Source organism: Oncorhynchus mykiss, chromosome 16 (genome assembly GCF_057628025.1).
Source record: "Oncorhynchus mykiss isolate SJ-2025 chromosome 16, ASM5762802v1, whole genome shotgun sequence".
In the NCBI taxonomy this organism is placed as follows: domain Eukaryota; kingdom Metazoa; phylum Chordata; class Actinopteri; order Salmoniformes; family Salmonidae; genus Oncorhynchus; species Oncorhynchus mykiss.
In genome coordinates, this window is record NC_143037.1 from 19,650,937 (window position 1) to 19,665,416 (window position 14,480).

The window sequence follows — 14,480 nt, forward strand, 5'->3', positions numbered from 1 at the left end:
ATCACAGACAGTATATCACACGTGCATGACCTAACCAGGACAAGATGAAAGCTCTCTCCAACATCCAACCTTCAATAATCAATAAATAGCTAAGCTAAATTGTTGAGGCAAATATGCCAACAACTGCAGGAGGCCGGTAACACCGCAATTATAGCATTCCATTCCCGCCATCAGCACAGCAACACAGAGACATTTTATCTGCTAATATAGACCCACTTTTCTGAGGAGCAGAACAGCTCAGATCCACACAATGGAAATCTCTGTTCCTTTATACAAGACCTTTCAAACGCAGTCTCTACAATAACTATAGTGGTAGGCTGTTTGGAACTAAATGTTCAGACTCAAAATACTGCAACAGGCCAATACTCTTGATACCTTGAGTGCCAGCCTGTTTCATGGCAGCAACAAAGGAGTTGGCTATTCCAGAAATAGGCTAATATTCTGAGGTAAACCAGTCAACAATGCAGCCAAAACACATGTGCTTTAGTGAGCACTAACAATACACCACACAGTCCAATGAAACAGCAGAGAGAAGGTTTAAAGGACGTACAGTAGGGGTACTTACTGGCTGGCGATGGCGTGCTGTAGCCACTGAGGGACAAGCCGGGTAGGGCCGGGGGCGAGAGCCCCCCCAGCATGTGGGGGAAGAAGTATGAGTAGTGGGGCATGGGGAAGCCGTTGAGGTGAGGGCCCGGGATCGGGTTGCTCTTCCCAGCCATTTTGGCTCAATCCACCTCGACACCAAAAAAACAATATTGTGGCAATACAGAACGGAGTCAGTGTGGGTTACGGAGTGGTTCTAGTGCCCATACGGACGATGGACGTGTGGGGTATTCCCGTGGCGTGGTGACTTTGGAGAAATGCCCTCAATTAGGAAACTACAATTGTGGAAATCCCCAAATGGCCGCCTGTTACCGACTGATGGAGAGGAGAGGAACAGGATAGTGGTTATGAAGGCGGTTATGAAGATTCACAAGGATTTTATAATGAGTCTTCCACTGTGGAGTCGGTTCCAGAGATGGGGAATGTGTAGAGACATGGTGCCTATGCAAGAGTCAGCTCTGGTATATACCCCCAACCGTTCAGAGTGTCTCTTTTAGTGGCCCTCAATCTTCACCTAGAGAGAAAGAGAGTGAGATCATTTAGAATTTAAAAACCACTTTGGGACAATGTCATACATAACAAAAATAAGTTTCAAAAACATTACATTTCATCCCTCACAAGTGAGACACAAAGAGAAGCACAGAGACACAGAGAGAGACAGACAGACAGACGAGACACACAGACAGACAGAGAGAAAGAAAGACGGAAAGAGAGGGAGAGAGAGTTCATTATTTTAAGATGCCAACATATTTCCCCTCTTTATTTAAAAGCATGGAAGTGAAGCTAATTACTGGAAATGTCTCATCTGAAATGGTACAAAAACAACCATTTCAGCTTAATTATCTTACGGAGCATTAAAAGCCATGAACAGAATGTGTGGGTATGTGATAGCTCTACCAATACACACACTCATTATCAAGGCTGGAGTGAAAACCCTGGGGAAATGTCCGAGAAATAAATGAACATGAATCAAAAGAAAACGTCGCTAATTATGACTGTTGTTAGTCCCCGAGGTCTTTCCCAAAGCCCAGTTATATTAAACACATGGGAGGTTTTTGTGTCAGTGTGTACTCACAGTCCAAGGTGTGTTAGTCCTTGGCCCGCTATCAAGGACTGTGGGCTCTCCTGCTCCGTAGCCGACGTGAGTAAGACATTTAAGACTGTTAACCATCGCAAGGCTGCCGGCCCAGACGGCATCGCTAGTAATGTCCTCAGAGCATGCACAGACCAGCTGGCTGGAGTGTTTACGGACATATTCAATCTCTCCCTATCCCAGTCCGCTGTCTCCACATGCTTCAAGATGGCTACCATTGTTCTTGTACCCAAGAAATCAAAGGTAAATTAACTAAATGACTACCGCCCCATAGCACTCACTTCTGTCATCATGAAGTGCTTTGAGACCCACTTCAGACCCACTTCAGACCCACTTCAATTTGCTTACCTCCCCAATAGATCCACAGATGATGAAATTGCCATCGCACTGCACACTGCCCTATCCCATCTGCACAAGAAGAATACCTATGTAAGAATACTGTTTATTGACTATAGTGCAGCATTCAACACCATAGTACCCTCCAAGCTCATAATTAAGCTTGAGGCCCTGGTTCTGAACACCGCCCTGTGCAACTGGGTCCTGGACTTCCTGACGGGCTGCTCCCAGGAGGTGAAGGTAGGAAACAACACCTCCACTTCGCTGATCCTCAACACTGGGGCCCCTCCTGTACTCCCTGGTCACCCATGACCCCATGGCCACGCACACCCATGGCCACGCACGCCTCCAACTCAATCATCAAGTTTGCAGACGACACAACAGTAGTAGGCTTGATTACCAACAATAACGAGACAGCCTACAGGGAGGAGGTGAGGGCCCTGGGAGGGTGGTGCCAGGAAAACAACCTCTCACTCAACATCAACAAAACAATGGAGATGATTGTGGACTTCAGGAAACAGAGGGAGCACCCCGCTATCCACATCGACGGGACCGCAGTGGAGAAGGTGGAAAGCGTCAAGTTTCTCGGCGTACACATAACTGACAAACTGAAATGGTCCACCCACACAGACAGTGTGGTGAAGTCACAACGGCGCCTCTTCAACCTCAGGAAGCTGAAGAAATTTGTCTTCGTAACTAAAACACTCACAAACTTTTACATCACCACCTGGTACGACAACTGCACCGCCCGCAACCGCAGGGCTCACCAGAGGGTGGTGCGGTCTGCCCAACGCATCACCGGGGGCAAGCTACCTGCCCTCCAGAACACCCGATGTCACAGGAAGGCCAAAAGGATAATCAAGGACAACAACTGTTCACCCCACTTTCATCCAGAAGGCGAGGTCAGTACAGGTGCATCAAAGCTGGGACCGAGAGACTGAAAAACAGCTTCTAACAGCCATCAGACTGTTAAATAGCCATCACTAGCACATTAGAGGCTGCTGCCTATATACATAGACTTGAAATCACTGGCCACTTTAATAAATGGAACACTAGTCACTTTAATAATGTTTACATATCTTGCATTACTGATCTCATATGTATATACTGTATTCAATGCTATTCTACTGTATCTTTAGTCTATGCCGCTCTGACATTGCTCGTCCATATATTTATATATTCTTAATTCCATTCCTTAACTTAGATTTGTGTGTATTGTTGTGGAATTGTTAGATATTACTGCACTGTTGGAGCTATAAACACAAGCATTTCGCTACATCCGCAATAACATCTGCTAAACACGTGTATGTGACCAATAAAATTAGATTGGAAGACACACTGATACACGTGAAAACACACACACATCAAAGCCATACAGCAGGTTTGAACAACACACATGTACACACACACACACACACACACACACACACACACACACACACACACACACACACACACACACACACACACACACACACACACACACACACACACACACACACACACACTATATTAAACTGAGTCTCTATACACCATGAAATGTCAGAATATGTCATGCAAGAATACCCATTGTTTTACCAACATTAGACAAACACAATATACTGTAAGACTACCTATTCTAGTCCATTACTCAGACAACTCTCGTCTCTAGCTACAGCCAGGTAACTGGAACATGTCTAGCTACAGCCAGGTAACTGGAACATGTCTAGCTACAGCCAGGTAACTGGAACATGTCTAGCTACTGCCAGGTAACTGGAACATGTCTAGCTACAGCCAGGTAACTGGAACATGTCTAGCTACAGCCAGGTAACTGGAACATGTCTAGCTACAGCCAGGTAACTGGAACATGTCTAGCTACAGCCAGGTAACTGGAACATGTCTAGCTACAGGAGGCCTCTGTATAAATCTAGGAAACAGTTTGATGACATTTCTATGACATATTTTGACCCTAATGACCCTGTCATGAGTCCGGTGTGTTACACACGGAGCAACGGTCTGAGGAACCTTAACGGGTTCACACAACCACCTTACTCCCTCTCAGCATTATACACATGAATCATGCAAGGGGGAAGAATCTGTTGAAATAAAATGTCTCATTGACATGCGTGATTCATGTGTATAATGCTTCCTTGAGCAATCCTTTCCACCAACCCCACACCTCCATCCTCCTTGGTGAGATGTGTGTCAGAAAAGTCTATATAGCCTTCTCCCTCTTGAATGAACGATATGCGTCTTCTAGCGATCTATTGATAAGATAGGCAGGCGCCTGTCAGTCACAAAGCAAGTGATGACAGGGAAGCACTGCTGGTTTGTCAGTCTGTTCCGCCTCTCGCTACCTGTGTTATTTGTGTGTGCTGTGGTTGGCTGCGGAGGAGTGAATGTACATGTCCCATGTAATGAAGGTGGTAACGATGAGTTGAAATCCATTTAATACATTGTTTGTGCCACATTCAATGCTTTCGCTTGTTTCATCTGCCTATATAGCCAGCCACGGAGTCGGAGTGCATAGGCTATTCAATGTTATTTGGTTGACGACGGTTCATTTGGCGCTCTAATTTCCATTCTGGTAGGCTACTACTGTTTTTTGGCAATTATCTGCAGATAAATTATGAAAACATTCGATGAAGATGTTGAAACCTCACTGCAGTAACAATAGGTAGGAGAGAGAGAAAGACTCATTCTGGTCCAAGAAAGAAAAAAAGACAGATTGAAGGTTATAGAAGCTAATGTCATGATACTGGTATTACTAAAGATATTGAAATAGGGATACCGATTTTATTGAAGTGTAGACAATTAAGTCGTCAACTGCTGCTTTCCGTGTAGCAAAGCCCATGTTTAACACCTGCTTCATTCTTCAATCACACCTGTAGGTCTATTCAGCGAAGCCTGACTTTTTGTATAAAAGTGGGGTTGCGTGTGGATTTACACTATATAAACAAAAGTACGTGGACACCCCTTCAAATTAGTGGATTCGGCTATTTCGGCCACACCCGTTGCTGACAGGTGTATAAAATCGAGCACAAACATGCAATCTCCATAGACAAACACTGTCAGTAGAATGGCCTTACTTGAAAAGCTCAATGACTTTCAACGTGGCACAATCATAGGATGCCATCTTTCCAACAAATGAGTTATTTTATTATCTTCCCTGCTAGAGCTGTCCCAGTCAACTGTAAGGGCTGTTATTGTGAAATGTAAACGTCTAGGAGCAACAAAGTGGTAGGCCACACAAGCTCACAGAACGGGACCGCCGAGTGCTAAAGCGCGTAGCACATAAAAATCGTCTGTCCTCGGTTGCAACACCCACTACCGAGTTCCAAACTGCCTCTGGAAGCAACGTTAGCACAATAACTGTTCGTGGGAGCTTCATGAAATGGGTTTCTATGGTGTAAAGCTTGACTCCATTGGACTCTGGAGCAGTGGAAACGTGTTCCCTGGAGTGATGAATCACACTTCACCATCTAGCAGTAAAACGGACTAATCTGGGTTTGGTGGATGCTAGGAAAACACTACCTGCCAGAATGCATAGTGCCAACTGTAAAGTTTGGTGGAGGAGGAAAAATGATCGGAGTCTGTTTTTCATAGTTCGGGCTAAGCCCCTTAGTTCCAGTGAAGGGAAATCTTAATGCTACAGCATACAATGATATTCTAGAATATTATGTGCTTCCAACTTTGTGGCAACAATTTGGGGAAGGCCATTTCCAGTTTCAGCATGACAATGCCACCGTGCAAAAAGCGAGGTCCATACAGCAATGGTTTGTTGAGATTGGTGTGGAAGAACTTGACTGCCCTGCACAGAGCCTTGACCTCAACCTCATTGAACACCTTCGGGATTAATTGGAATGCCGACTGTGAGCCAGGCCTAATCGCCCAACATCAGTGCCCCGCAGCAAGTCCTTGCAGCAATGTTCCAACATCTAGTGGGGAGCCTCCCAGAAGAGCTGTTATAGCAGTAATGGGGGGACCAACTGCATGTAAATGCCCATGATTTTGGAATGAGATGTTCGACGAGCAGGTATCCACATACTTTTTGTCATGTATGATCACTCGGCTACACATGCCTCTCCCTAATGTCAATATGCCTCGTCTATTGCTGTTTTGGTTAGTGATTATTGTCTTATTTCACTGTAAAGCCTCCAGCCCTGCTCAATACGCCTCAGCTAGCCCTTTTGTTCCACCCTCCACACATGCGCTGACCTCACCTGGCTTAAATGGTGCCTCCAGAGACAAAACCACTCTCATCATCACTCAATGCCTAGGTTTACCTCCACTGTATTCACATCATACCATACCCTTGTCTGTACATTATGCCTTGAATCTATTCTTCCGCACCCAGAAATCTGCTCCTTTTACTCTGTTCCGAACGCACTAGACGACCAGTTCTTATAGCCTTTAGCCGTACCCTCATCCTACTCCTCCTCTGTTCCTCTGGTGATGTAGAGGTTAACCCAAGCCCTGCAGCCCCTAGCTCCACTCCCATTCCCCAGGTGCTCTCATTTGTTGACTTCTGTAACAGTAAAAGCCTTGGTTTCATGAATGTTAAAACTTCTTATGGATAGGAGGCAGCATTTTTTGGATGAAAAGCATGCCCAGAGTAAACTGCCTCCTACTCAGTCCCAGATGCTATTATATGCATATTATTAGTATTGGATAGAAAACACTCTGAAGTTTCTAAAACTGTTTGAATGATGTCTGTGAGTTTAACAGATCTCATATGGCAGGCAAAAACCTGAGAAAAAAATCCAACCAGGAAGTGGGAAATGTGAGGTTTGTAGGTTTTCAACTCAGCCCCTATTGAATATACAGTGGGATATGGGTCATCTTGCACTTCCTAAGGCTTCCACTAGATGTCAACAGTCTTTAGAACATTGTTTCAGGCTTCTACTTTGAAGGGGGGCTGAATGAGAGGGGAATGAGTCAGAGGTCTGCCAGCAGCCTCGGTCTCGTGACGTGCGGTCATGAGAAAGTTACCTCTCGTTCCATTGCTTTTCTACAGACAAATGAATTCTCCGGTTGGGACATTATTGAACATTTATGATAAAAATATCCTAAAGATTGATTCTATACATTGTTTGATTTGTTTCTACGACCAGTAATATAACTTTTTGGGAATTTTCGTCCGACATTTCCGCTGGACTTGCCCGCGCCTCGTGAGTTTCGATTTGTTTTCTAAACGCCCTAATAAAAGGTGGAATTTGGACATAAATGATGGACTTTATGGAACAAATCAAACATTTATTGTGGAACTGGGATTCCTGGGAGTGCATTCTGACGAAGATCAAAGGTAAGTGAATATTTATAATGCTATTTCTCACTTATGTTGACTCCAACATGGCGGATATATTCTTGGGTTGTGTATGTCGTCTGAGCGCCGTACTCAGATTATTGCATGGTTTGCTTTTTCCATCAAGTTTTTTTTTTAAATCTGACACAGTGGTTGCAATAAGGAGAAGTATATCTTTAAATCTGTGAACAACACTTGTATCTTTTATTAATGTTTATCATGAGTATTTCTGTAATTTGATGCGGCTCTGTGCAAATTCACATGATGTTTTTGGATATAAATATGAACTTGATCGAACAAAACATACATGTATTGTGTAACAAGTTGCCCCGGGAGTGTCATCTGATGAAGAATATCAAAGGTTAGTGATGAATTTTATCAATATTTCTGCTTTTTGTGACTCCTCTCTTTGCTTGGAAAATCGCTGTATGCTTTCTGTGACTAGTTGCTGACCTAACATAATATGTTCTGCTTTCGCCGAAAAGCTTTTTTAAAATTGGACACAATTGGTTGGATTAACAAGAATTTTATCTTTAAAAATGGTGCCTAGTGCTTGTATGTTTGAGAAAATTGAATTATGAGATTTCTGTGGATTGAATTTGGCGCCCTGCAATTTCATTGGCTGTTGGCGAGGGGTTCCGCTAGCAGTCCTAGACAGGTTAACATTAGAAGCCACCTCCCTAAGTTTGTTTTATTCACTGCTTTAGCACACTCCGCCAACCCGGATGTCCTAGTCGTGTCTGAATCCTGGCTTAGGAAGGCCACCAAAAATCCAGAAATGTACATCCCTAACTATAACATTTTCCGACAAGATAGACCTGCCAAAGGGGCGGAGTTGCAATCTACAGCAGAGATATCCTGCAGAGTTTGGTCATACTATCCAGGTCTGTGCCCAAACAATTCGAGCTTCTACTTTAAAAAATCCACCTTTACAGAAACAAGTCTCTCACCGTTGCCACTTGTTATAGACCCCTTCAGCCCCAAGCTGTGCCCAGGACACCATATGTGAATTGATTGCCCCCCATCTATCTTCAGAGTTCGTACTGTTAGGTGACCTAAACTGGGACATGCTTAACACCTCGGCCGTCCTACAATCTAAACTAGATGCCCTCAATCTAACACAAATTATCAAGGAACCTACCAGGTACAACCCTAAATCCGTAACCATGGGCAACCTCTTAGATATCCTCCTGACCAACTTGCACTCTAAATACACCTCTGCTGTCTTCAACCCGGATCTCAGCGATCATTGCCTCATTGCTTACATGCGCAATGGATCTGTGGACCACCCCTCATCACTGTCAAACGCTCTCTAAAACACTTCAGCAAGCAGGCCTTTCTAATCGACCTGGCCCGGGTATCCTGGAAGGTTATTGAACTCATCCCGTCAGTAGAGGATGCCTGGTTGCTCTTTAAAAGTGCTTTCCTTACCATCTTAAATAAGCATGCCCCATTCAAAAAATGTAGAACTTAGAACAGACATAGCCCTTGGTTCACCCCAGACTTGACTACCCTTGACCAGCACAAAAACATCCTGTGGCGTTCTGCATTAGCATCGAATAGCCCCCGCGATATGCAACTTTTCATGGAAGTCAGGAACCAATATACTCAGTCAGTTAGGAAAGATAAGGCTTGCATTTTCAAACAAACAGAAATTTGCATCCTGTAGCACTAATTCCAAAAAGTTTTGGGACACTGAAGTCCATGGAGAATAAGAGCACCTCCTCCCAGCTGCCCACTGCACTGAGGATAGGTAACACTGTCACCACCAATAAATCTACGATAACTTCAATAAGCATTTTTCTACGGCTGGCCATGCTTTCCACCTGGCTACCCCTACACCGGCTAACATCTCAGCACCCCCTGCAGCAACTTGCCCAAGCCCCCCCCCTCCCGCTTCTCCTTCACCCAAATCCATACAGCTGATGTTCTGAAAGTGCTACAAAATCTGGATCCCTACATATCAGCTGGGCTAGACAATCTGGACACTCTCTTTCTAAAATGATCCACCGAAATTGTTGCAAACCCTATTACGAGCCTATGCAACCTCTCTTTCGTATAGTCTGAGATCCCTGAAGATTGGAAAGCTGCCGCGGTCTTCCCTCTCTCCCTCTTCCCTCTCGCAATCTTGTTTCCGAGCTGGTCATGGGTGCACCTCAGCCACGCTCAAGGTCCTAAAATATATCATAACCACCATCGATAAAAGACAGTACTGTGCAGCCGTCTTCATCGACCTGGCCAAGGCTTTCGACTCTGTCAATCACAGCATTCTTATCGGCAGACACAATAGCCTTGGTTTCTCAAATGATTGCCTCACCTGGTTCACCAACTACTTCTCAGTTCAGTGTGTCAAATCGGAGGGTCTGTTGTCCGGACCTCTGGCAGTCTCTATGGGGATGCCACAGGGTTCAATTCTCGGGCCGACTCTTCTCTGTATATATCAATGATGTTGCTCTTGCTGCTGGTGATTCTCTGATCCACCTCAACGCACACGACACCATTCTGTATACAACTGGCCCTTCTTTGGTCACTGTGCTAACAAACCCCCAAATGAGCTTCAATGCCATACAACACTCCTTTGAGGCCTTCAACTGCTTTTAAATGCAAGTGAAACTAAGTTGGCCAGGTCGCAGTTGTAAATGAGAACTTGTTCTCAACTGGCCTACCTGGTTAAATAAATAAATAAAATAAATGTAGCACACGTTTGTTTATGTCCATCTCCCAGACATGGTTTATATGGTGCAGTGCCCCTGGTTTGTGTCTGTCTCTTCATCAGGCTGAGAGCATGGCTTTATGGGCTCTACAAAGTGCTCTCCCTGTCATATCCCTGGGAAGCCGGATACCTACCACCCACCCACCCACACTTAAAAACAGAGGGCTCTGCACGAGGGGCATATTACAATAACGAAAGAGCTTTAAAAACCCACGGGAGCTGTTTTATTTCACTTTTAAAACCTCACTTGTACTACCCACCTGTTTTACTGTTTAGAGCCATATTGAGAGGACATAGGCTACATAATAGCTGAGGTACAGTTACATATTGGTCTGTTTCACATGTCAAAACATCAGAGTAAATCATCTAACCAGGCTTAAAACACAGCATAATCATGGAAATGCATGCTCACTGCATATTTAGATATGGTGGATTAGCTATAGGTTGTGTATCCACAACGTGCCGACCGAGATCAAAGGAAAGGTTGGAGGCTGAAAATGGGTCAATTGCTACAGTGCCTTGCGAAAGTATTCGGCCCCCTTGAACTTTGCGACCTTTTGCCACATTTCAGGCTTCAAACATAAAGATATAAAACTGTATTTTTTTGTGAAGAATCAACAACAAGTGGGACACAATCATGAAGTGGAACGACATTTATTGGATATTTCAAACATTTTTAACAAATCAAAAACTGAAAAATTGGGCGTGCAAAATTATTCAGCCCCTTTACTTTCAGTGCAGCAAACTCTCTCCAGAAGTTCAGTGAGGATCTCTGAATGATCCCATGTTGACCTAAATGACTAATGATGATAAATACAATCCACCTGTGTGTAATCAAGTCTCCGTATAAATGCACCTGCACTGTGATAGTCTCAGAGGTCCGTTAAAAGCGCAGAGAGCATCATGAAGAACAAGGAACACACCAGGCAGGTCCGAGATACTGTTGTGAAGAAGTTTAAAGCCGGATTTGGATACAAAAAGATTTCCCAAGCTTTAAACATCCCAAGGAGCACTGTGCAAACAATAATATTGAAATGGAGGAGTATCAGACCACTGCAAATCTACCAAGACCTGGCCGTCCCTCTAAACTTTCAGCTCATACAAGGAGAAGACTGATCAGCGATGCAGCCAAGAGGCCCATGATCACTCTGGATGAACTGCAGAGATCTACAGCTGAGGTGGGAGACTCTGTCCATAGGACAACAATCAGTCGTATATTGCACAAATCTGGCCTTTATGGAAGAGTGGCAAGAAGAAAGCCATTTCTTAAAGATATCCATAAAAAGTGTCATTTAAAGTTTGCCACAAGCCACCTGGGAGACACACCAAACATGTGGAAGAAGGTGCTCTGGTCAGATGAAACCAAAATTGAACTTTTTGGCAACAATGCAAAATGTTATGTTTGGCGTAAAAGCAACACAGCTCATCACACCATCCCCACTGTCAAACATGGTGGTGGCAGCATCATGGTTTGGGCCTGCTTTTCTACAGCAGGGACAGGGAAGATGGTTAAAATTGATGGGAAGATGGATGGAGCCAAATACAGGACCATTCTGGAAGAAAACCTGATGGAGTCTGCAAAAGACCTGAGACTGGGACGGAGATTTGTCTTCCAACAAGACAATGATCCAAAACATAAAGCAAAATCTACAATGGAATGGTTCAAAAATAAACATATCCAGGTGTTAGAATGGCCAAGTCAAAGTCCAGACCTGAATCCAATCGAGAATCTGTGGAAAGAACTGAAAACTGCTGTTCACAAATGCTCTCCATCCAACCTCACTGAGCTCGAGCTGTTTTGCAAGGAGGAATGGGAAAAAATGTCAGTCTCTCGATGTGCAAAACTGATAGAGACATACCCCAAGCGACTTACAGCTGTAATCACAGCAAAAGGTGGCGCTACAAAGTATTAACTTAAGGGGGCTGAATAATTTTGCACGCCCAATTTTTCAGTTTTTGATTTGTTAAAAAAGTTTGAAATATCCAATAAATGTCGTTCCACTTCATGATTGTGTCCCACTTGTTGTTGATTCTTCACAAAAAAATACAGTTTTATATCTTTATGTTTGAAGCATGAAATGTGGCAAAAGGTCGCAAAGTTCAAGGGGGCCGAATACTTTCGCAAGGCACTGTATGTATTCTATCCCCAAGCCATCTGGAACTTACGTCACCTAAGCCGGCCATTTTAAACCATAAACTAAACGACCTTACAACTGACCCCTTGTACAGAAATACGTATTTCTCACATCTAGCTGCTCTCACTGTGTTCAAGAGATTTCCGTTACATTCTCTGTCTGTCGATACGTGGAAACCTGGGAGAGAGATTGGTCTACAGTTCACTTAAAGGCGACCAGGGTTGGGGAGTAACAGATTACATGTAATACGTTACATGTAAGGGATTACAATAAAAGGGTAACTCTAATCCGTTACGTTCCCAGCAAAAATCTTGTAATCAGAATACAGATACTTTCGAAAAACTAGATGATTAATTCCGAGGATTACTTTTAAATTCAGAAAGGAGGTTTGCGGAAAAAAATATCTTTGACACTTCTGTTTTCTCAATGACATTCAAATCCGCATTGAAAAAAGGCGGCAGTATAAATTTGTTCCACATGAGCGAGTCTGACCACAAGTCAGAGACCACTATGAGGACACACAAAATGGGTTTGATGGATCGTGGGACAAGAGCAGGAATGGGCTTTTGTACAGTCCAAACTATGTCTTCCAATGGTACGACTGCTGTCGGCATCCAAAGATTATCCAACTTGAATAAACGCTTGGAGGTAAGGACAACAGCAGTGTAGTCTACGGAGATACGGATATCACTTATTATTGTTATCTACATAGCGCATCGATGTGAATCACACTGTTGATCTCTCATTTAGCTATTTGTGCCTTACGGATTGTGGTTGTTGTGGATGGCTGTTCACAAATCTAAATGTGTATTTGAACCCAATAATGATTGAATTCAATAAGTTTAAGCTGCCTATCAATCATTGTTTTTGACTTAAAAGGGGCAATCTGTAGTTACTACATCAATTTTTGGACTAATGAATTATATATATATATAAAATAAAGAAAACCCTTGAATGAGTAGTTGTGTCCAAACTTTTGACTGGTACTGTGTATTAACTTTTGACTGGTACTGTGTATTAACTTTTGACTGGTACTGTGTGTGTGTGTGTGTGTGTGTGTGTGTGTATAAAGAAAAGACTTGAATGAGTAGTTGTGTCCAAACTTTTGACTGGTACTGTGTATACATACGTCCGTACATACAGTATGTACACACAGTACCAGTCAAAAGTGTGGACATACCTACTCATTCAAGTCTTTTCTTTATACACACACACACACACACACACACACACACACACACACACAGTACCAGTCAAAAGTTAATACACAGTACCAGTCAAAAGTTAATACACAGTACCAGTCAAAAGTTAATACACAGTACCAGTCAAAAGTTAATACACAGTACCAGTCAAAAGTTAATTCACAGTACCAGTCAAAAGTGTGTACACAACCCTTGAATGAGTAGGTTTCTTTATTTTTACTATTTTCTACAGTGTTGATAGTAGTGTTAATAGTGAAGACAAACTATGAAATAACTCATATCGAATCATGTAGTAACCAAAAAAAGTGTTAAACAAATCAAAATATATGTATATTTGAGACTCTTCAAAGTAGCCACCATTTGCCTTGATGACAGCTTTGCACACTCTAGGCATTCTCTCAAGCCACACCTGGAATGCTTTTCCAACAGTCTTGAGCACTTGTAGGCTGCTTTCCTTCACTCTGCGTTCCAACTCATCCCAAACAATCTCAATTGGATTGAGTGTGTCAGAGGCAGAACGACAGAGTTTCACCTTGTCAGCTCGGGGGATCCAATCTTGCAACCTTACAGTTAACTAGTCCAACGCAATAACGACCTGCCTCTCTCTCGTTGCACTCCACAAGGAGACTGCCTGTTACACAAATGCAGTAAGCCAAGGTAAGTTGCTAGCTAGCATTAAACTTATCTTATAAAAAACAATCAATCATAATCACTAGTTAACTACACATGGTTGATGATATTACTAGATATTATCTAGCGTGTCCTGCGTTGCATTTAATCTGACTGAGCATACAAGCATACAAGTATCTGACTGAGCGGTGGTAGGCAGAAGCAGGCGAGTAAACATTCATTCAAACAGCACTTTCTTGCGTTTTTCCAGCAGCTCTTTGTTGTGCGTCAAGCTGTTTATGATTTCAAGCCTATCAACTCCCGAGATGAGGCTGGTGTAACCGAAGTGAAATGGCTGGCTAGTTAGCGCACGCTACTCGCTCTGAGCTTTGGGGTGGTTGTTACCCTTGCTCTGCATGGGTAACGCTGCTTTGATGTGGTGGCTGTTGTCGTTGTGTTGCTGGTTCGAGCCCAGGGAGAAGCGAGGAGAGGTACGGAAGCTATA

At 43.5% G+C, this 14,480-nt stretch overlaps 1 protein-coding gene across 16 annotated transcripts in view; it reads right to left on the bottom strand.

Moving 5' to 3' along the window:
• Nucleotides 1-14,480, bottom strand: part of raraa (retinoic acid receptor, alpha a) — a 217,701-nt gene that overhangs the window by 120,029 nt on the left and 83,192 nt on the right. For 10 of the 16 annotated variants that reach the window (XM_036946446.2, XM_036946444.2, XM_090202165.1 and 7 more), the window contains one exon: nt 566-1,117. In XM_036946446.2, coding sequence (XP_036802341.1) covers nt 566-719 — 154 coding nt within the window. In that variant the 5' untranslated portion in view covers nt 720-1,117. Of the gene's footprint in view, nt 1-550; nt 1,118-14,480 lie in introns of all 16 variants that reach the window. The other 6 variants (XM_090202164.1, XM_036946441.2, XM_036946442.2 and 3 more) reach the window with 1 other exon arrangement.